Here is a 14,720-nt window from a genome sequence, read left to right on the forward strand (position 1 = left end):
AATTACAATGTATTGAAAAGTCTGCCCTCTTTTTCTTTATCTATGACCCATAGTATCAGATTTCTCTGTTTACAAACATATGTATGTGCACTTCACTGAGTGTGTGTGTGCAGTCACGTGGTCAAGTGCATGCTACCGTGAAGCAGACATATTGGGTTATCCCATATGTAGGTTTACCAGTTACCTGTATCATGTGAGCTGGATCTTATTTACATGTTATAATTCCACTGTTTTCATCAATATAATTCACCTAATGCCGCATAAATAATAAGTTATTACCTTCATTTAATTACTATATAACCACGCGTTGTGTTTGCACATGTAAATATGTAATTATAAAATCAAAGGCTTTCTCCCTGTTGCCGCATAGACAATTCTTCGTATTAACCCGGCCCGTGCGCCAATGTTAGAACCTCAACTTTGACCTCATTGTGTACCTTGCTGTTATCCAAATGCACACGACGTTTATATTTCTCTCTCTACTTCTTCTGTTCCTTCATTATCCTATCCCCCGACCCGTCCCCCACCTTACTATTTATATGATACTGTCGTTGTTCAAACTATATCTGTTGTATTCTGTCCGAGCACACCATTGTTTCATGCTTTTGTACACCAGTACTGATGTGACATAATGCTGATCTCGTTACAATTACACCGTGCTCGGATAGGACTATTTAATAGAAAAGTTTTTCAGATTTCTACGAAATTAGTTAAGGTTATAATTAATGCTAAATCTCAAGACTCTCTGGGATTTTGTGATGTAGCTCATTGTCTTTTGCATTTTTTTCTCCTGTGTGTAATTCAGTTGTTACTTATTATATCAGGCAATGTTGAGATAAATCCAGGTCCTTCGGACAACTCCGACTCTGCCTCTGAAATCTCCTCCGAATCTTCCTACCTCTCTAGTAATGCAAGCGACTATTACGACAGTACTAAGTATTCTTTTGTTCACTTGAACGTCCAAAGTCTCCGGAATAAGATGGATGTATTATTTACCGAACTGCACAACGTCTGCGTACTTTCATTTACTGAAACTTGGCTCCCCACTAATGATAACTTAACAGATTTTACTTTTCCTGGTTATTGTGAACCGTTTTGTTATATTAGATCTGATCGTGTAGGAGGGGGAGTGTCTGTGTACGTAAAAAATGACATACCTGCTAAGCGTCGCCCCGACTTAGAGCTTCCTACTGTTGAATGTGTTTGGGTAGAATTGAATTTAGCAGGTACTACTGTACTTTATGGCACTTTCTACAGACCACCTAATTCTCCAGTCTCTACATGGGATCATATTTCACAATCGTTAGAACTTGCTTTTAATACTGGGTGTGATAATATTGTTTTAACCGGTGACTTGAATGCTGATTATTTAACTAATAACCAATCCGTTCCATATTTACACGAATTATTACACACTTTCAATTTAACCCAAATGATATCGTCTCCTACCTTTTATACTGAAAATTCTTCATCATTGCTTGATGTTATTTGTGTGAGTAATCCATATTTGATTGAGAAATGTTCTGTTGGGGAAAGTTTTCTAGACCAGCCCCTGAGGTATCACTGTCCTATTTTCTGTAGCCTAAATATAACTGTACCTAAGAAGTCGTCAATGAAACGTAATATTTGGTTATATGACCAAGGCAATTATGACATTTTTAGAGAGAAACTTTCTATTGTTGATTGGGATACTGTTTTAACATATGATGATTTAGATGCCTCTGTCGATGGCTTTGCTGATATACTCATTAACACCGCTAAGGAATGTGTTCCAAACAAAGTAGTTACTATACGTAGCAGAGAACCTCCGTGGATGACCAGTGAAATTCGTAAGTTAGCTCGGAAACGTAAAAGATTATTTAGATTAGCTAAGAGATCAGGAACCATAGAGGATTGGTGTAAGTATAAAAAAATTAGGAACAAATGTGTAAATACAATACGTAATGCAAAAACTAAATATGTCCGTAAACTATGTGGAATGCTGGGTAACAATACACGTGGGAAGTCTTGGTGGAAAACGGTAGGTAAACTTATGCTTAACACCAACAAAACCTGTAATATACCACCCATTCATACACAAACTTCTATTTTTTCTGATGACATTGATAAAGCAAATGCATTTAATGAATTCTTCTGTCTCAACTCTACCGTCGATGATACTAATGCTGAACTTCCACCTACTACTAACAACGAACCTCTTCTTAGTCATATATATAGATAGGAATGACATTATTTCTGTTCTATTAAATCTAGATTGCTCTAAGGCAGTCGGACCTGACCTAATTAATCCTAGACTCCTTAAGGAGGCAGCAATAATCTTGAGTTACCCCCTCCAAGTAATCTTCAATAACTCTTTAACTACTTCATATTTTCCTAATAATTGGAAATTAGCTAATGTTACGCCAGTGTTTAAAAAAGATAACCCTTCTCTTCTCAACAATTATCGTCCTATATCATTAATATCTATTGTCGGAAAGGTAATGGAAAGATGTGTATATAAATATCTGTATAAGTTTATTATTGAGAACTCTCTATTATCATCTTCCCAATCCGGATTCAGGGCTGGTGACTCTACAATTAATCAATTACTCGCCATTACTAATGATATATATTCGGCTTTAGATAAAGGTAAAGAAATTAGAATGGTCTTTTGTGATATCAGCAAAGCCTTCGACAGAGTATGGCATGCAGGGCTACTTTTTAAATTACATAAAATAGGCATTGGGGGGAGTTTGCATTTGTGGTTTAGAAGTTATTTAGATAACAGAAAGCAAAGAGTAGTTATAAATAGTAAAACCTCTGAGTGGAAAGTAATAAGGGCTGGTGTTCCCCAGGGGTCAATACTAGGCCCTCTACTGTTTCTAATTTTTATAAATGACATAGTTGACGACATTAACGCAATAATAAAACTATTTGCCGACGACACTTCACTTTATGCTATAGTAGATACTCCGCCTCAATGTGCAGACTTACTGAATGACAGTTTAAGGAAAATATATGCCTGGTCTGAAAAATGGTTGGTTACTTTTAACCCTGATAAAACTGAATCTCTTCTGATTAGTAGAAAACTCAACAAGCCCCATCACCCACCTTTACTTATGAATGACGTTCCTGTTAATGAGGTCAAACATCACAAACATATAGGACTCTTCTTCTCTCATGATGGTACTTGGTCTGAACATATTAACTTTATGATAAAGAAAGCCTCTAATAAACTCGCTATTTTACGGAAATTTAAGTTCAAAATAGACAGAAACTCTCTACAAACTTTGTATTTTTCATTTATCAGACCTATTCTAGAATATGGCGATATGGTCTGGGATAACTTAACTATTCAACAATGTCAGTCTTTGGAGAATATTCAGCTTGAAGCTGCTAGAATTATGACGGGTGGGACTAAACTAACTAGTCATGCTAAGCTTTATGAGGAAACTGGGTGGGTTAGTCTACAATATAGACGCAATGTTAAGAAAACAGTTCAAATACACAAAATGATTTTTGGTCTCTCTCCCCCATATCTCTCACAACTACTTCCTCAGCGCAGAACCGACGCTCATCAATATAATACACGTGATGCTGATAATCTGAGTAAAGTATTTTGTAAAATTAATTTATTTAAGAAATCTTTTCTTCCTTCTTCTATCGACCTTTGGAACTCGCTACCACCACTAGTAAAAAATAACCCCTCTATAAGTAATCTGAAAAACTACCTACACAGACACTCCCGTACTGTCCCTCCTTATTATAATTTTGGGAATCGTCTTGACCAGGTTCATCACGCTAGGATAAGGATGTCCTGCAGTTCTTTAAATGCCCACCTGTTTAGTCGTAATCTTGTCGATAGTCCTTATTGCTCCTGTAGACAGTCACACGAAACTACTGAACATTTTCTTCTATTTTGTTCTAATTATACAGACATAAGAAATGGATGTTTTTTAAATTTGCCCGAAAATTACACACTCGACATGCTTTTGTACGGAGATCCAAATCTAACTATCAATGAAAATGAAAACGTTTTCCGTTGTATACAATATTTTATTTCTAAAACCAAACGTTTCGCAAATTAATAGTACACCTCATTGATCCCAGAGAGTTGTGTGAACTAACACATTTGCGTATGTTTAATTGATGTACAATATGCAATTATGTACAATGTAGCAACTACAGTTTAGTATCATAATGGTATTAAAACACTTCATTATCCCCCTTTCTCCCCTGCCCCCTCCTCTCTCTCTTTCTTTCACTCTCCGTCTTTCTTTCCTTCATATATTTACAAAGTTTATCACTTGTCTATTTCAAACATATTTCTTACTAAGTATGTTGTAAAGTTTTTAGTGTTGTCACCTGCTTGTCATTATTTAAGGAGACAGATTCATATAAGTATGTAATATTTTTTTCTGAATCCTTATATTAATTATGCATATTATGTATACATAAAAATGAATGAAATAAAATATGGTTTAAACTAAAACAAGTATTTGTTCTTTTAGGCATGCCAAAGTCAAAAGCGGAAATACAGAAGGCGTACCGGGAAAGAAAAAAACTCCAGGAGGGAGAAGAATACTTACAAAAAGAACGAGACCGAGTAAAAGGCTATTATGTACCCATATCAGAAAGACCCAAGAAACAACAAAAAACAAGACGAGAAAATGTAAAAAAGTGGGTTAAACTACACAGAGAACGGAAAAGAAACAAAAGGACAATGTGTCCACTCTTCAAAGTCAAGCTCAAAACAATGATGACAAGGATCAATGTGATGAAATCAGTTCAACATCCGACACATTGCCAAACAATGACTTGCTGATAGTCAGACTTCCCTGTCAACAACCTAAAAAAAGAACACGCACACGGATAAGTAGGGCCGTTTCAAAATCCAGACGAGAAATTAAAAAACTAACGGATCAGAACAAAACCATAGAACGGAAATATAAAAGAGTATCAAAGAGGTTAGAGCGTCTAATGAAAAAGTCTCAGCCACAGACAGTTATTGGCAGCAACACTAGTTGTACCAACGATGACACTACGGAAACCAATACAGGTATTACAGTTAATGCTGATGTCCACATGTCCGCCGCAATGACTCCCCGAAAAAGAACATACACAGAACTGAGAGCTGAAGGTGTCACACCAAGTAAATTACCAAAGGTTGTCACAGAACAATTAGTGTTTGCAAATGTGCTAGTAGAAGAAATTAAAGATGCCTGGAAGAAAAACGACACAGATGGAAAGACCATTATTTCTAATGTAGTTTCTGGAAAGTTGCTGGAAAGGTATCGTTTGAAAAGTAAACTGAGCATAAAGGCAGGAATAAGGCGTCATAACTTTAAAACTAAAACAAAACAATGTAATGGAATTGTAAAGAAAATGCGAAACTTCAGGAGAAGGGAACAATTACGTAAACATGTACATAACTTCCTGGAGAAAGATGAGAACAGCAGGATGATGCCAGGGAAGAATGACAAGGTCAAAAATACAAAAGGTAATTACGTACAGAAACGAGTTTTGAATGATAGTTTGGTTTATCTGCACATAAAATATAAACTAGAAAACACAAGTAACATTTCTTTCTCCACATTCTGCAAACTTAGGCCGAAACATATTGCATTGACTAAATATCTAAGTAGGAACAAATGCCTCTGTCAGAAGCACCAAAATATGGCTTTGGCATTAAAATCAATTAAGAATGCAGGCGCAAACATACCGATAAACCCGGACGATTTCATAAGGCAATTGAAAGACAAAAATGTAGACGATTTTCTTGGTGATATTAAAGATCAAGAGGTGTCTTATGCACAATGGAAAAGAGTTGAAATGCAAGATGGAAAAACAAAAACAAAAATTGTCGAAACAAAAATCAGTACGAATGATTTCATAGCAATTGCAAAAAAGCAAATTTGTGAATTTCAGCAACACGTACAACGAGTGAAAACACAATATAAGGCCATCAATGAGCTCAAAGAAAATCTTCCTTCAGGTCAAGCAATAGTTCAAATGGACTTTGCGGAAAATTTTAGTTGCAATTCAGCAGATGAGGTACAGAGTGCATATTGGAACAGCACATCAGTTACACTCCACCCCGTTGTAGCTTATTTTAAATGTGATGCGGGATCTCTGAAACACAAGAACTTTGTGTATGTTTCAGACGATTTGGGACATAACTTTGGAGCAGTTCTTGCCTTTCTCAAACAGTTGGTACCGGATTTGAAACGTGAGGTAGCTAACCTTGAATGGATTCACTATTGGACAGATAGTCCAAGCTCGCAATATCGGAATAAGTCAGCGTTCTATGTAGTATCAGATCACAAGAATCTGTTTGGTGTGAATGGGGCCTGGAATTATTTTGAAACGGGCCACGGGAAACGCCCATGCGACGGGATTGGAGGGACATCCAAACGCACAGCGGACCTTGCCATCAAACAAGGGAAAATTACTGTTCAGGATGCAGAAGAATTCTTCCAAAATGTACAGAAATTACACACGAGTGCAGAATATCGTTATGTATCCTCCACAGAAATGAAAGTTGTACGGTCAGAACTAGTAGAACTTAACAAGTCGTTGGTGCCAGTTAAAGGTACTATGCAGATCCATCAATTTTGCCTTCATCTGAAGGAAAGGTGAAAACATTTATAACATCATGCTATTGTTCTGAATGTCTTAAGGGCAATGTCCATAATTACTCTGAGGTGGTTATCCGTAAACCCATCACAACTAACAACACCAATCAGCAAAATCAAAGCCCGATTAGCGAGATTAGTAGCACAAACGAGAGTGTAGCTGAAGAAACAGTCAGCATCGAAATAAACGAGCAAAATCTACAAGTTATTAAGGAGGTACATAGCACAATTGAGGCCGTTGACCAATCTGTAGAAATAAGGCAGGATTTTGATGGTGGAAATACCATAACTCAAGCAGAGGAAATTGTAAACAAAGACGACTGGGTTGCCGTGCTATATGATAAAGAATGGTATGTCGGAAAGGTACTCAAAGATATTGACGAGGATGGTGAACTCGAAGTGTCGTTTCTTAGGTCGACTAAATCATTCGCGGACAAAACAGACTTGTACAAGTGGCCGGCATCAGTAGACATCTTGAATGTAAAGCGGAGAGACATTTTCTTCAAAATAAAGAAACTAGAACCTGTAGGCCGCAGCGGGAGAAGTTATCGCTTATCGTCGGACGATTCTGAGGAAATCAGAAGGCTTTTTAAGAATTTGTGAGTGTGTTTTGATAGAAACGAACAGTGTTTGAAGTGTGTTAGTTACGTTATCCAATAATTATGAGTTATTTTATAAATGTTAGATAGATATCATATAATCTACAGTTGTTTATTTGTACAGTATACTACCTTTGTGTTAATGTTGGTTGGTTTAATTCAGTCAATGTGTACAAATTATTGTACTGTAATCTACGTTATTGAATCTCAGTTGCGTTGATACAAGTTTAATCCCTGAGTAAAAAGTTGTTTATTTGTTTTTGAATTATGTTATATGATTGTTGTACATACGTTTTATGGTTTGGGAATTATTCTCGTTAAAAGCAATGTTTAAAATTGGTTTAAATAACATTTGATGCACGCAAATGGTATTTTTGAGAAAAAATATGTATTTTTTCAAGTATAACGACTAAGTTTACTCTTTTTAATACACTGGAGAATGTACTTTACTTCTTTATTCGTTATCTGCTGCATTAATGTTCATGTCAAAAACATAATTTTAATTTAATTATTTGAAACCATCAATGTAATCTACGTTATGAACAATGTAATTTACGTTATCAGGAATCAATTTTGTATATAAAATAACGTTCTATGTAAACACTAACAAGACAACAAGGATGTTATCTAATGATATCCATTGCATCTTATTATCGAGAGAAACATTCCCTTTGTAAACGTAGAAGGTTATATACAACAAAGTTACGTTGACATTATGAGGAACAATTGTCACAATTTGTATAATCATTCGTTGGTGCCTGATGGATAAAATATAACTATGTTCATCAGATGAAAACGTATTTTATTTCATAATGCATATATCAAATAATCATCCAATACAATAATGCTTAGCAAATTCCTTAATATGACGATATTTACAACCGCCATTGATATTATACCTAAATGTCTCGTAGATTACATAGAACATTTCAGTCTCGATATTAAACTGTGTGTAATTTTGTTATCTGTAAAGCCTGAGTTATGAAATTTCACAGAAATATTTTCTCGAGTGTAAGTTTTCATATTAAAATGTTTTGAATTATAATGTTGTTTGTTCCTTTTTTTTCCAATACCTCGTATCATTTGGACAGTTTAATGGAGAATAGGTGTTATACAGAGCTGCCAACCCGTCCGATTTTGGCGTAATCCTGCCGATTTCTTTATTGAAATTACGCCTTACGAATTTTCATTGAAAACTTACTATTTTCGGCATTTCTTTAATAAGTGTCCGGTCCGTGTCCGTTGTCTTCTCGGAAAACGCTGTTAATTTATATGGTAAAGATCCGACATGGGATCAGAAATTTAAAAACGACTATACAGATAAGTTTAAGTGTATAATCAAGTCAGATCGCGGCATTCATTATGCAAAGTGTACACTTTGTCGTTCTGATTTCTGCATTTCTCACGGTGGCGAGAATGACATCAAGAAACATATCAACACGAACAAACCTAAACAAATTGCCAAGGAATCAACATCTAAGTTAACAGTTGATACCTTTTTTTTCTCAAAAAGTCTGATTCAGCAGTTATCAATGCAGAATGTCTCTTCACTTCATTTCGTGTTGAACACAATCTGCCCCTTGCAAATTCCGATCATGCCTCAAAACTTTTTCCAAAAATGTTTCCGGATTCCGATATCACTAAGAAATATGGATGTGGTAAGACTAAATCGACAGCAATTGTCTATGAAATGGCACATGAAGTTTCAAATGACATGATAACAAATATGAAAGACAGGGCATTTAATGTATCAACAGATGGCAATAAAGATGTGGATATGAAGTTATATCCCATAGTTGTCTTTTACTTTGACGATACCAAAGAAAAGGTTGTGAATTCCTTGTTGTCAGTTCCAAACGTAAAAGAAATATCAACAGGAGAAAACAGCAAATCTTGTACTTAATGACGTTTCCTGCAAGGGGTTGGATATAAAAAAATGTTTCTCTTGGGGTAGACAACGCTGTAGTAATGACAGGAAAGAATAAAGGTGTAGCTGCCTTTTTAAAGAAGCAAAACAATGAAATTATAGTCAGGGGCTGCCCATGTCACCTCTTGAAGCTAGCTGCTGAGAAAGCTGCAAACACACAGCCATATCAGTTTGATGAAATATTGGTAGATGTGTTTTACTACCTTGATATATGTTCGAATGGAAAACAAGAATTAAGAACAATTTCTGTATCTTTGTGACTTGGAAAACTCAGAAAATTTTAAAGCATGTATGCACTAGGTGGCTGTCAGTAGGAAAGTGTCTTGGTAAACTTTTAGATCATTGGGTGCCCTTGAAAAAGTACTTTGAATCGAAAATGAGAGAGGAAAATCAATCTGCCAAGAAAAGCTCAACTCATTCTACAGAAAAAACAAAACAAACTGTCAAAGAAAAACAAATGCCACATCAGACGGAGCAAAGTGTTCAAGATAAAAAACAGTGCAACAGCCAATTCAAACTGTCCAGAAAAAAACAAGTGGATCAACAAAGAAAAATGTCCCGGAAAAAAACGTTGATACAGGTAAAAGCCGAGAAAGTGTGATCAAATTTGCCAAGTCATCTGGTAAGAGTAATATACAGTAAAGTGAAAAACATAGAGCAAATGCAAAAGATAAAGCGCCTGAAAAATCAGACACTCCAACATACTTGAGAAAAAAGACTGTACAAATTTTTTCTCCAAAAGATGCGTGGTCTATGCACATTTTCACAGAACTGTGTAAAAATCTTTGACAGATACAATCTCAGATTACAAGCAGAAGAGCCCCTCATACACGTACTTCAAAGAATGTTAATAAGTTTGTATCAGGAATTTCTTTCACGGCTTGTCAACCGGAACACATTGTGAAGTCAAAAACCATTTTTGATGTCATGTTTGAAGACAAGATAATACAGTTTCCCAATGATAAGTTGGTAGTTGGCTATGAGTTGCCAAATGTAACTTTTATGAAGATGTTAGAGTTTACTATCAACGCAGACAATCCATGTCTATGGAGTCTATTGAATATTTTGCCAGAAAGTTCCAAAATTTTATTGGAGTTGGCAGGACATTATCTGAAACATTGACAAAATTACAACAGCAACTATACACTTTTCAGTCTGATCCCTTACTGGAGTTTGACATTGAGCAACCTATTGACAAATGCTGGTATAAAGTAGGACTAATGAAGGATGACTTTGGTGTGATGAAGTATGACATTCTAGCACAACTGATGAAGTCAGTTATTGTAATTGTAGTGTGGGAGAGCGATGACGCTACTTATACAAACAAGGGAGACAATCACGTACAATATGTATAATTTATTTACACCTACACATTACACATTTATATACATAATGTATCATTCTTCACATCCACTAACACACACACATCTAAATGATGACTTCCACACAGATGAATATTTACAATGCAAATATCAATGTCACTATGAAAACCACGGCCGTCCGAAGAATCAATGTGGTGCGGTCAAGTCCTTAAGTCCTCCTAGTCGTGGAGTATGTCTTCCCGTTACTGAGCTCATATAGTATACATTAGAGCTGGCACGATTCACCGATTCCTGCGATTGTATTCGCCATTGCACGATTCGCGATACTTGAATCGCGGCTATCCCGAATCGCGATACTAAAAGATTGGTGGTGTGACACCTTAGCTACTTTAGTGAATAGAGTTACTTCCCCTTTCCGCGCTCTTCAATTACATGAAAATCATGGCCGCCACCGATTTGGAGACAGGGGTCAAGATAGTAAACGCTCCAGCAGCCTTTAAATCCGAGGTTTGGAAAAAATTTGGGTTTGTTCAGGGTTCGGACAGAAAACAAGTGGCTTGTAGATTATGCTTTGCTGTTCTGGCTTATAGCGGCAACACCACAAATATGAGCACCCATCTCCGTAGGCATCATGGAATTATGCAGACTGGCAACGTTACGATTACTACGATTGATCCGACCCCAAGTTGGTGTTCAGAAACATTAGCAGTAAAATCAGTAAAGTCGCTGTCTGAAACCCACACCAGTGATAAGGCACAGTCTACGTTGTTCCGGTTTAAATCTAGTACAAGCACCCAAAAACTTACTGTTCCAGAAAAACAACGTATTACATCAGCACTGACCGAGTTTATTGTAGACGATCTCCGTCCCTTTAAACTGGTGGAGTCGGCGAAATTTAAAAAGCTCATAAGTATACTGGAACCAGGATATGTGGTACCAGGTCGGCATCACCTCTCTGAAGTTGAACTTCCCAATTTGTACGAGGATGTCAAAGTGAAAGTTTTGAACAGTCTACGTGAAGCTACTACTGTAGCTCTCACCACAGATGGGTATGTATTCTGTATTGAGTAATCTAGTAATGGATCATAAAGGTACATGTGTTTGTATTTCAGGATAAATATTAAATAATTAAACATCAGATAATTAAGTTTTTATGATAGCCCAGTTGGTGATATTCCAGAATTACATCGGTATCAAAATTTAATTGAATTAATAATTAGTTTGAATATTTTTTATTTTAGAAATAAAACATCTACTAACATAATTTATTGCATTGCAAATTCATTAACTGTGATTTTTTTTAACTTGTTGTATGTAGTAATCAAAAATATGTTTTCATCTACTATTTTCATGTTTTTTGCGAAAATCTTGAATATTTTCTTCTGATCTGTAAAATGTATTTGTGCAACTCATGTTGTTTCAGATGGACATCGCGAGTGACCGAGTCCTATGTAACCGTGACTGTTCAGTTTATCGACAAAAACTGGGAAATGAAAAGCTATGTCTTACAGACTAGGCGTATGGATGAAAAACATACTGGAGTCAATATTGCTGGTGTAATTTCAGCAGCCGTTGTCGAGTGGGGACTAATGGACAAGCATCCGGCTTTGGTATCGGACAATGCAGCAAACATGGTTGTGGCAGCTCGGGAATGTGGACTTACCCCTTTCGTCAGATGTTTCGCCCATACATTGAATCTTGTTGTGTTTTTTCACAAAAGTACCGTAGCTAATACCATTCTGAAGCAGAAGCAAAAGCTACTTGGCTTATCAGAACATAAGCTCAAAATTGATGTTTCCACTAGATGGAACTCTGCATACGACATGCTTGAACGATATCTCGAACAACAAGCAGCAGTGTACGCGGCATTGTTGGAGACCAAAGATCTGAGAAAGAGGGAATCTGACCTTTCTACACTTAATGATGGAGACATTTCAAATGCGGAGGAAGTGGTCAAAACCATGGCACAGCTTAAGAAAGCGACAGTGGCTTTGTGTACAGAGAAAGGTCCCACATTATCGCTTATCTGTCCGCTGTTACACAAGCTCTCCACTAGTCTGGTTGCAGCAGCGGGAGACACTACTCTTGTAAAGAATCTCAAGAAAGCAATGCATGACAACCTCGAGACAAGGTACGTTTTAGGTCAATAATATTATTTAAAAAGATCTAAAAATAATGAAAATTATACACGCTTAACTTAGATGTTACTTAAAATGAATAAAATTTTGTGTTAAAAAAACAAAACTTAAAAAATATGTACTCAATCAAATATGCTTTCTTGTTATCCTAGTATTGGCATTGTGTCCACTCCAACATATATAAAGTTATAAACTGAACAAACAAATCATATTGAATATAAATACTATTTTAATTCAATATAAAAAATATCAAATATCAATACATTCATTATCATTACATTGAATGAACTTGGAATTGTTAAGCCTATAAGCCAGTAGTATTCTGACTTTATTTTTATTGAAGGTACGAGGACGATCGTCTTTTCCTGCAGACAGCCACCTTTCTTGATCCCCGCTTCAAACAAGTACCGTTCCTGAATGAGGAAGAAAAGGACAGAACAGTGAAATCGGTCCAAGGCATGGCATTATCGACAGTACAGCAGGTATTATACAGAAAGTCAAAGTAGGAAATTAATGGTTGTAAATTTTACTGTATTTGTAAACAATTTATTTTCTATATATTTTTTTCCTTCAATATGACATATTTCATAATAACAAAAAGTTAAAACACATAAATAAAGCAACACTAGCATAAATATGTCCTAAATTTACCACATCTTTTAATTACCCTTTCTATCGAGTGTTTATGAGACATAACGTCATCAACCCAAAAGCCAAAACAGCAAGAAACAAATAATCATGATTTTAGTGTTTGACATTAATGTATTATTCAGGTACCTGCGGTACGTATCAAACAGGAGCCCCCAGATGCTGTTCCACGACCACAGATGCCAACACTTCCAGCGCTCCCCACATTGCCACAGCTTGACCAACTTCCAGCGCTTCCCACATTGCCACAGCTTGACCAGGACGAGCATGTATCAGGCCCAGCACTGCCATTGTCATCCCTGATCTTTGTCTCCAGACGATCCGAGTCTCCTCCTCCAAGGAAAGTGGCAGCGTTGGACGATCTGTTGGGCGACGTCTTTGTTGAGAAGGTGGAGGAGGCAAAACCGCTAACACCCCAGGAAATTATCGAGAAGGAAATATCGATCTATGCAAATGAACAACCAATTAAACTAACTGATAATCCCCTAGTTTGGTGGCGAGAACATTCAATATATTGTCCACATCTGGCAAAAGTTGCCAAACATTTGCTTGGTGTACCAGCGACATCCGTACCGTCAGAGAGGGTTTTTTCTACGACTGGGGATATTCTATCGGCCCAGAGGTCGGGGCTGAAGGCGAAATACGTGGATGTGATGATTTTCCTAAAGAAGAATATGTAAAGGTTGCCAATGTACAGCCTCGACCTATGGATCGATAGCATCTGAGGGTACTGATGTGGCGGGTGTTCTTCTCTGTGTTTTATTGTCTTTATAATGGTCTAGTCAATGTTTCATCATGAACATTAAATTGTACCAGTTCAGTTAATTTATTAGCATAGATCAAGATTCATTAAATTGTTGTGCTTCTACCAGTCTTTTTGGAACACTAAATACTACTTTTATTATATGCAAGTGTAGTTTGATTACATCCTTAATCCTGACTGTTATAAGTAGCTGGACAAAAGATGTGGGAGCCAAAAAACGTTTGGCCAGTTTGATTATTACTGTTTTGTTGTGGAGCTGTAGTCTGATCTAATTAGTTATGTATGATCCCCCAACACTGACATTGTCAGGGTTCCAATATAATAGTGATTTGAACTGATTAATTAATATGAATTCAATTTATCATGAAATACTCAGGATATTAATTTTATTTTTGTAATTGTTTAAGTTTTGATAATTTTTTGTTTTGTTATTGTTCCCATAGGCAATGGAACTAAATAAAAGTGTTGAATTTATTATTGCTGTAGTTTGCTTTTTATTGCACTTCATTTTGAGCTTCCTGTTCCTTCAGATCTTCACTGTTTCATCACTAGTCTACTGATTGTCATGATATATCGCGATACCTATGGTATCGTCAATCTGTATCGTGATACGTATCGTATCGCGAGATTGGTCGTGATACCCAGCTCTAGTATACATGTATCATGAAAAGCACCTCACTATGACGTATCTCCGCATAATGACGTCACG

At 36.4% G+C, this 14,720-nt stretch overlaps 1 protein-coding gene across 1 annotated transcript; it reads left to right on the plus strand.

The window, feature by feature from the left end:
- Window positions 1-10,903: 10,903 nt before the first annotated feature.
- LOC132559295 (E3 SUMO-protein ligase ZBED1-like) lies at window positions 10,904-13,928 on the plus strand. Its single transcript, XM_060223910.1, has 4 exons — window positions 10,904-11,511; window positions 11,886-12,593; window positions 12,944-13,082; window positions 13,374-13,928. The coding sequence occupies exons 1-4, from the start codon at window positions 10,904-10,906 to the stop codon at window positions 13,926-13,928; spliced, it is 2,010 nt and encodes a 669-aa protein (XP_060079893.1).
- The last annotated feature ends 792 nt before the right edge of the window (window positions 13,929-14,720 follow it).

This window comes from Ylistrum balloti, unplaced genomic scaffold, assembly GCF_031769215.1.
Source record: "Ylistrum balloti isolate Yb309-2 unplaced genomic scaffold, AGI_CSIRO_Ybal_v1 Utg370888, whole genome shotgun sequence".
Taxonomy (NCBI): Eukaryota; Metazoa; Mollusca; class Bivalvia; order Pectinida; family Pectinidae; genus Ylistrum; species Ylistrum balloti.

Bases quoted from the DNA above. Each gene is read 5' to 3' on its own strand.
- LOC132559295 (XM_060223910.1), top strand. From the start codon at position 10,904: ATGGCCGCCACCGATTTGGAGACAGGGGTCAAGATAGTAAACGCTCCA. The intron at 11,512-11,885 runs GTATGTATTCTG...ATGTTGTTTCAG, and splicing joins GTAGCTCTCACCACAGATGG to ATGGACATCGCGAGTGACCG. The intron at 13,083-13,373 runs GTATTATACAGA...TGTATTATTCAG, and splicing joins CATTATCGACAGTACAGCAG to GTACCTGCGGTACGTATCAA.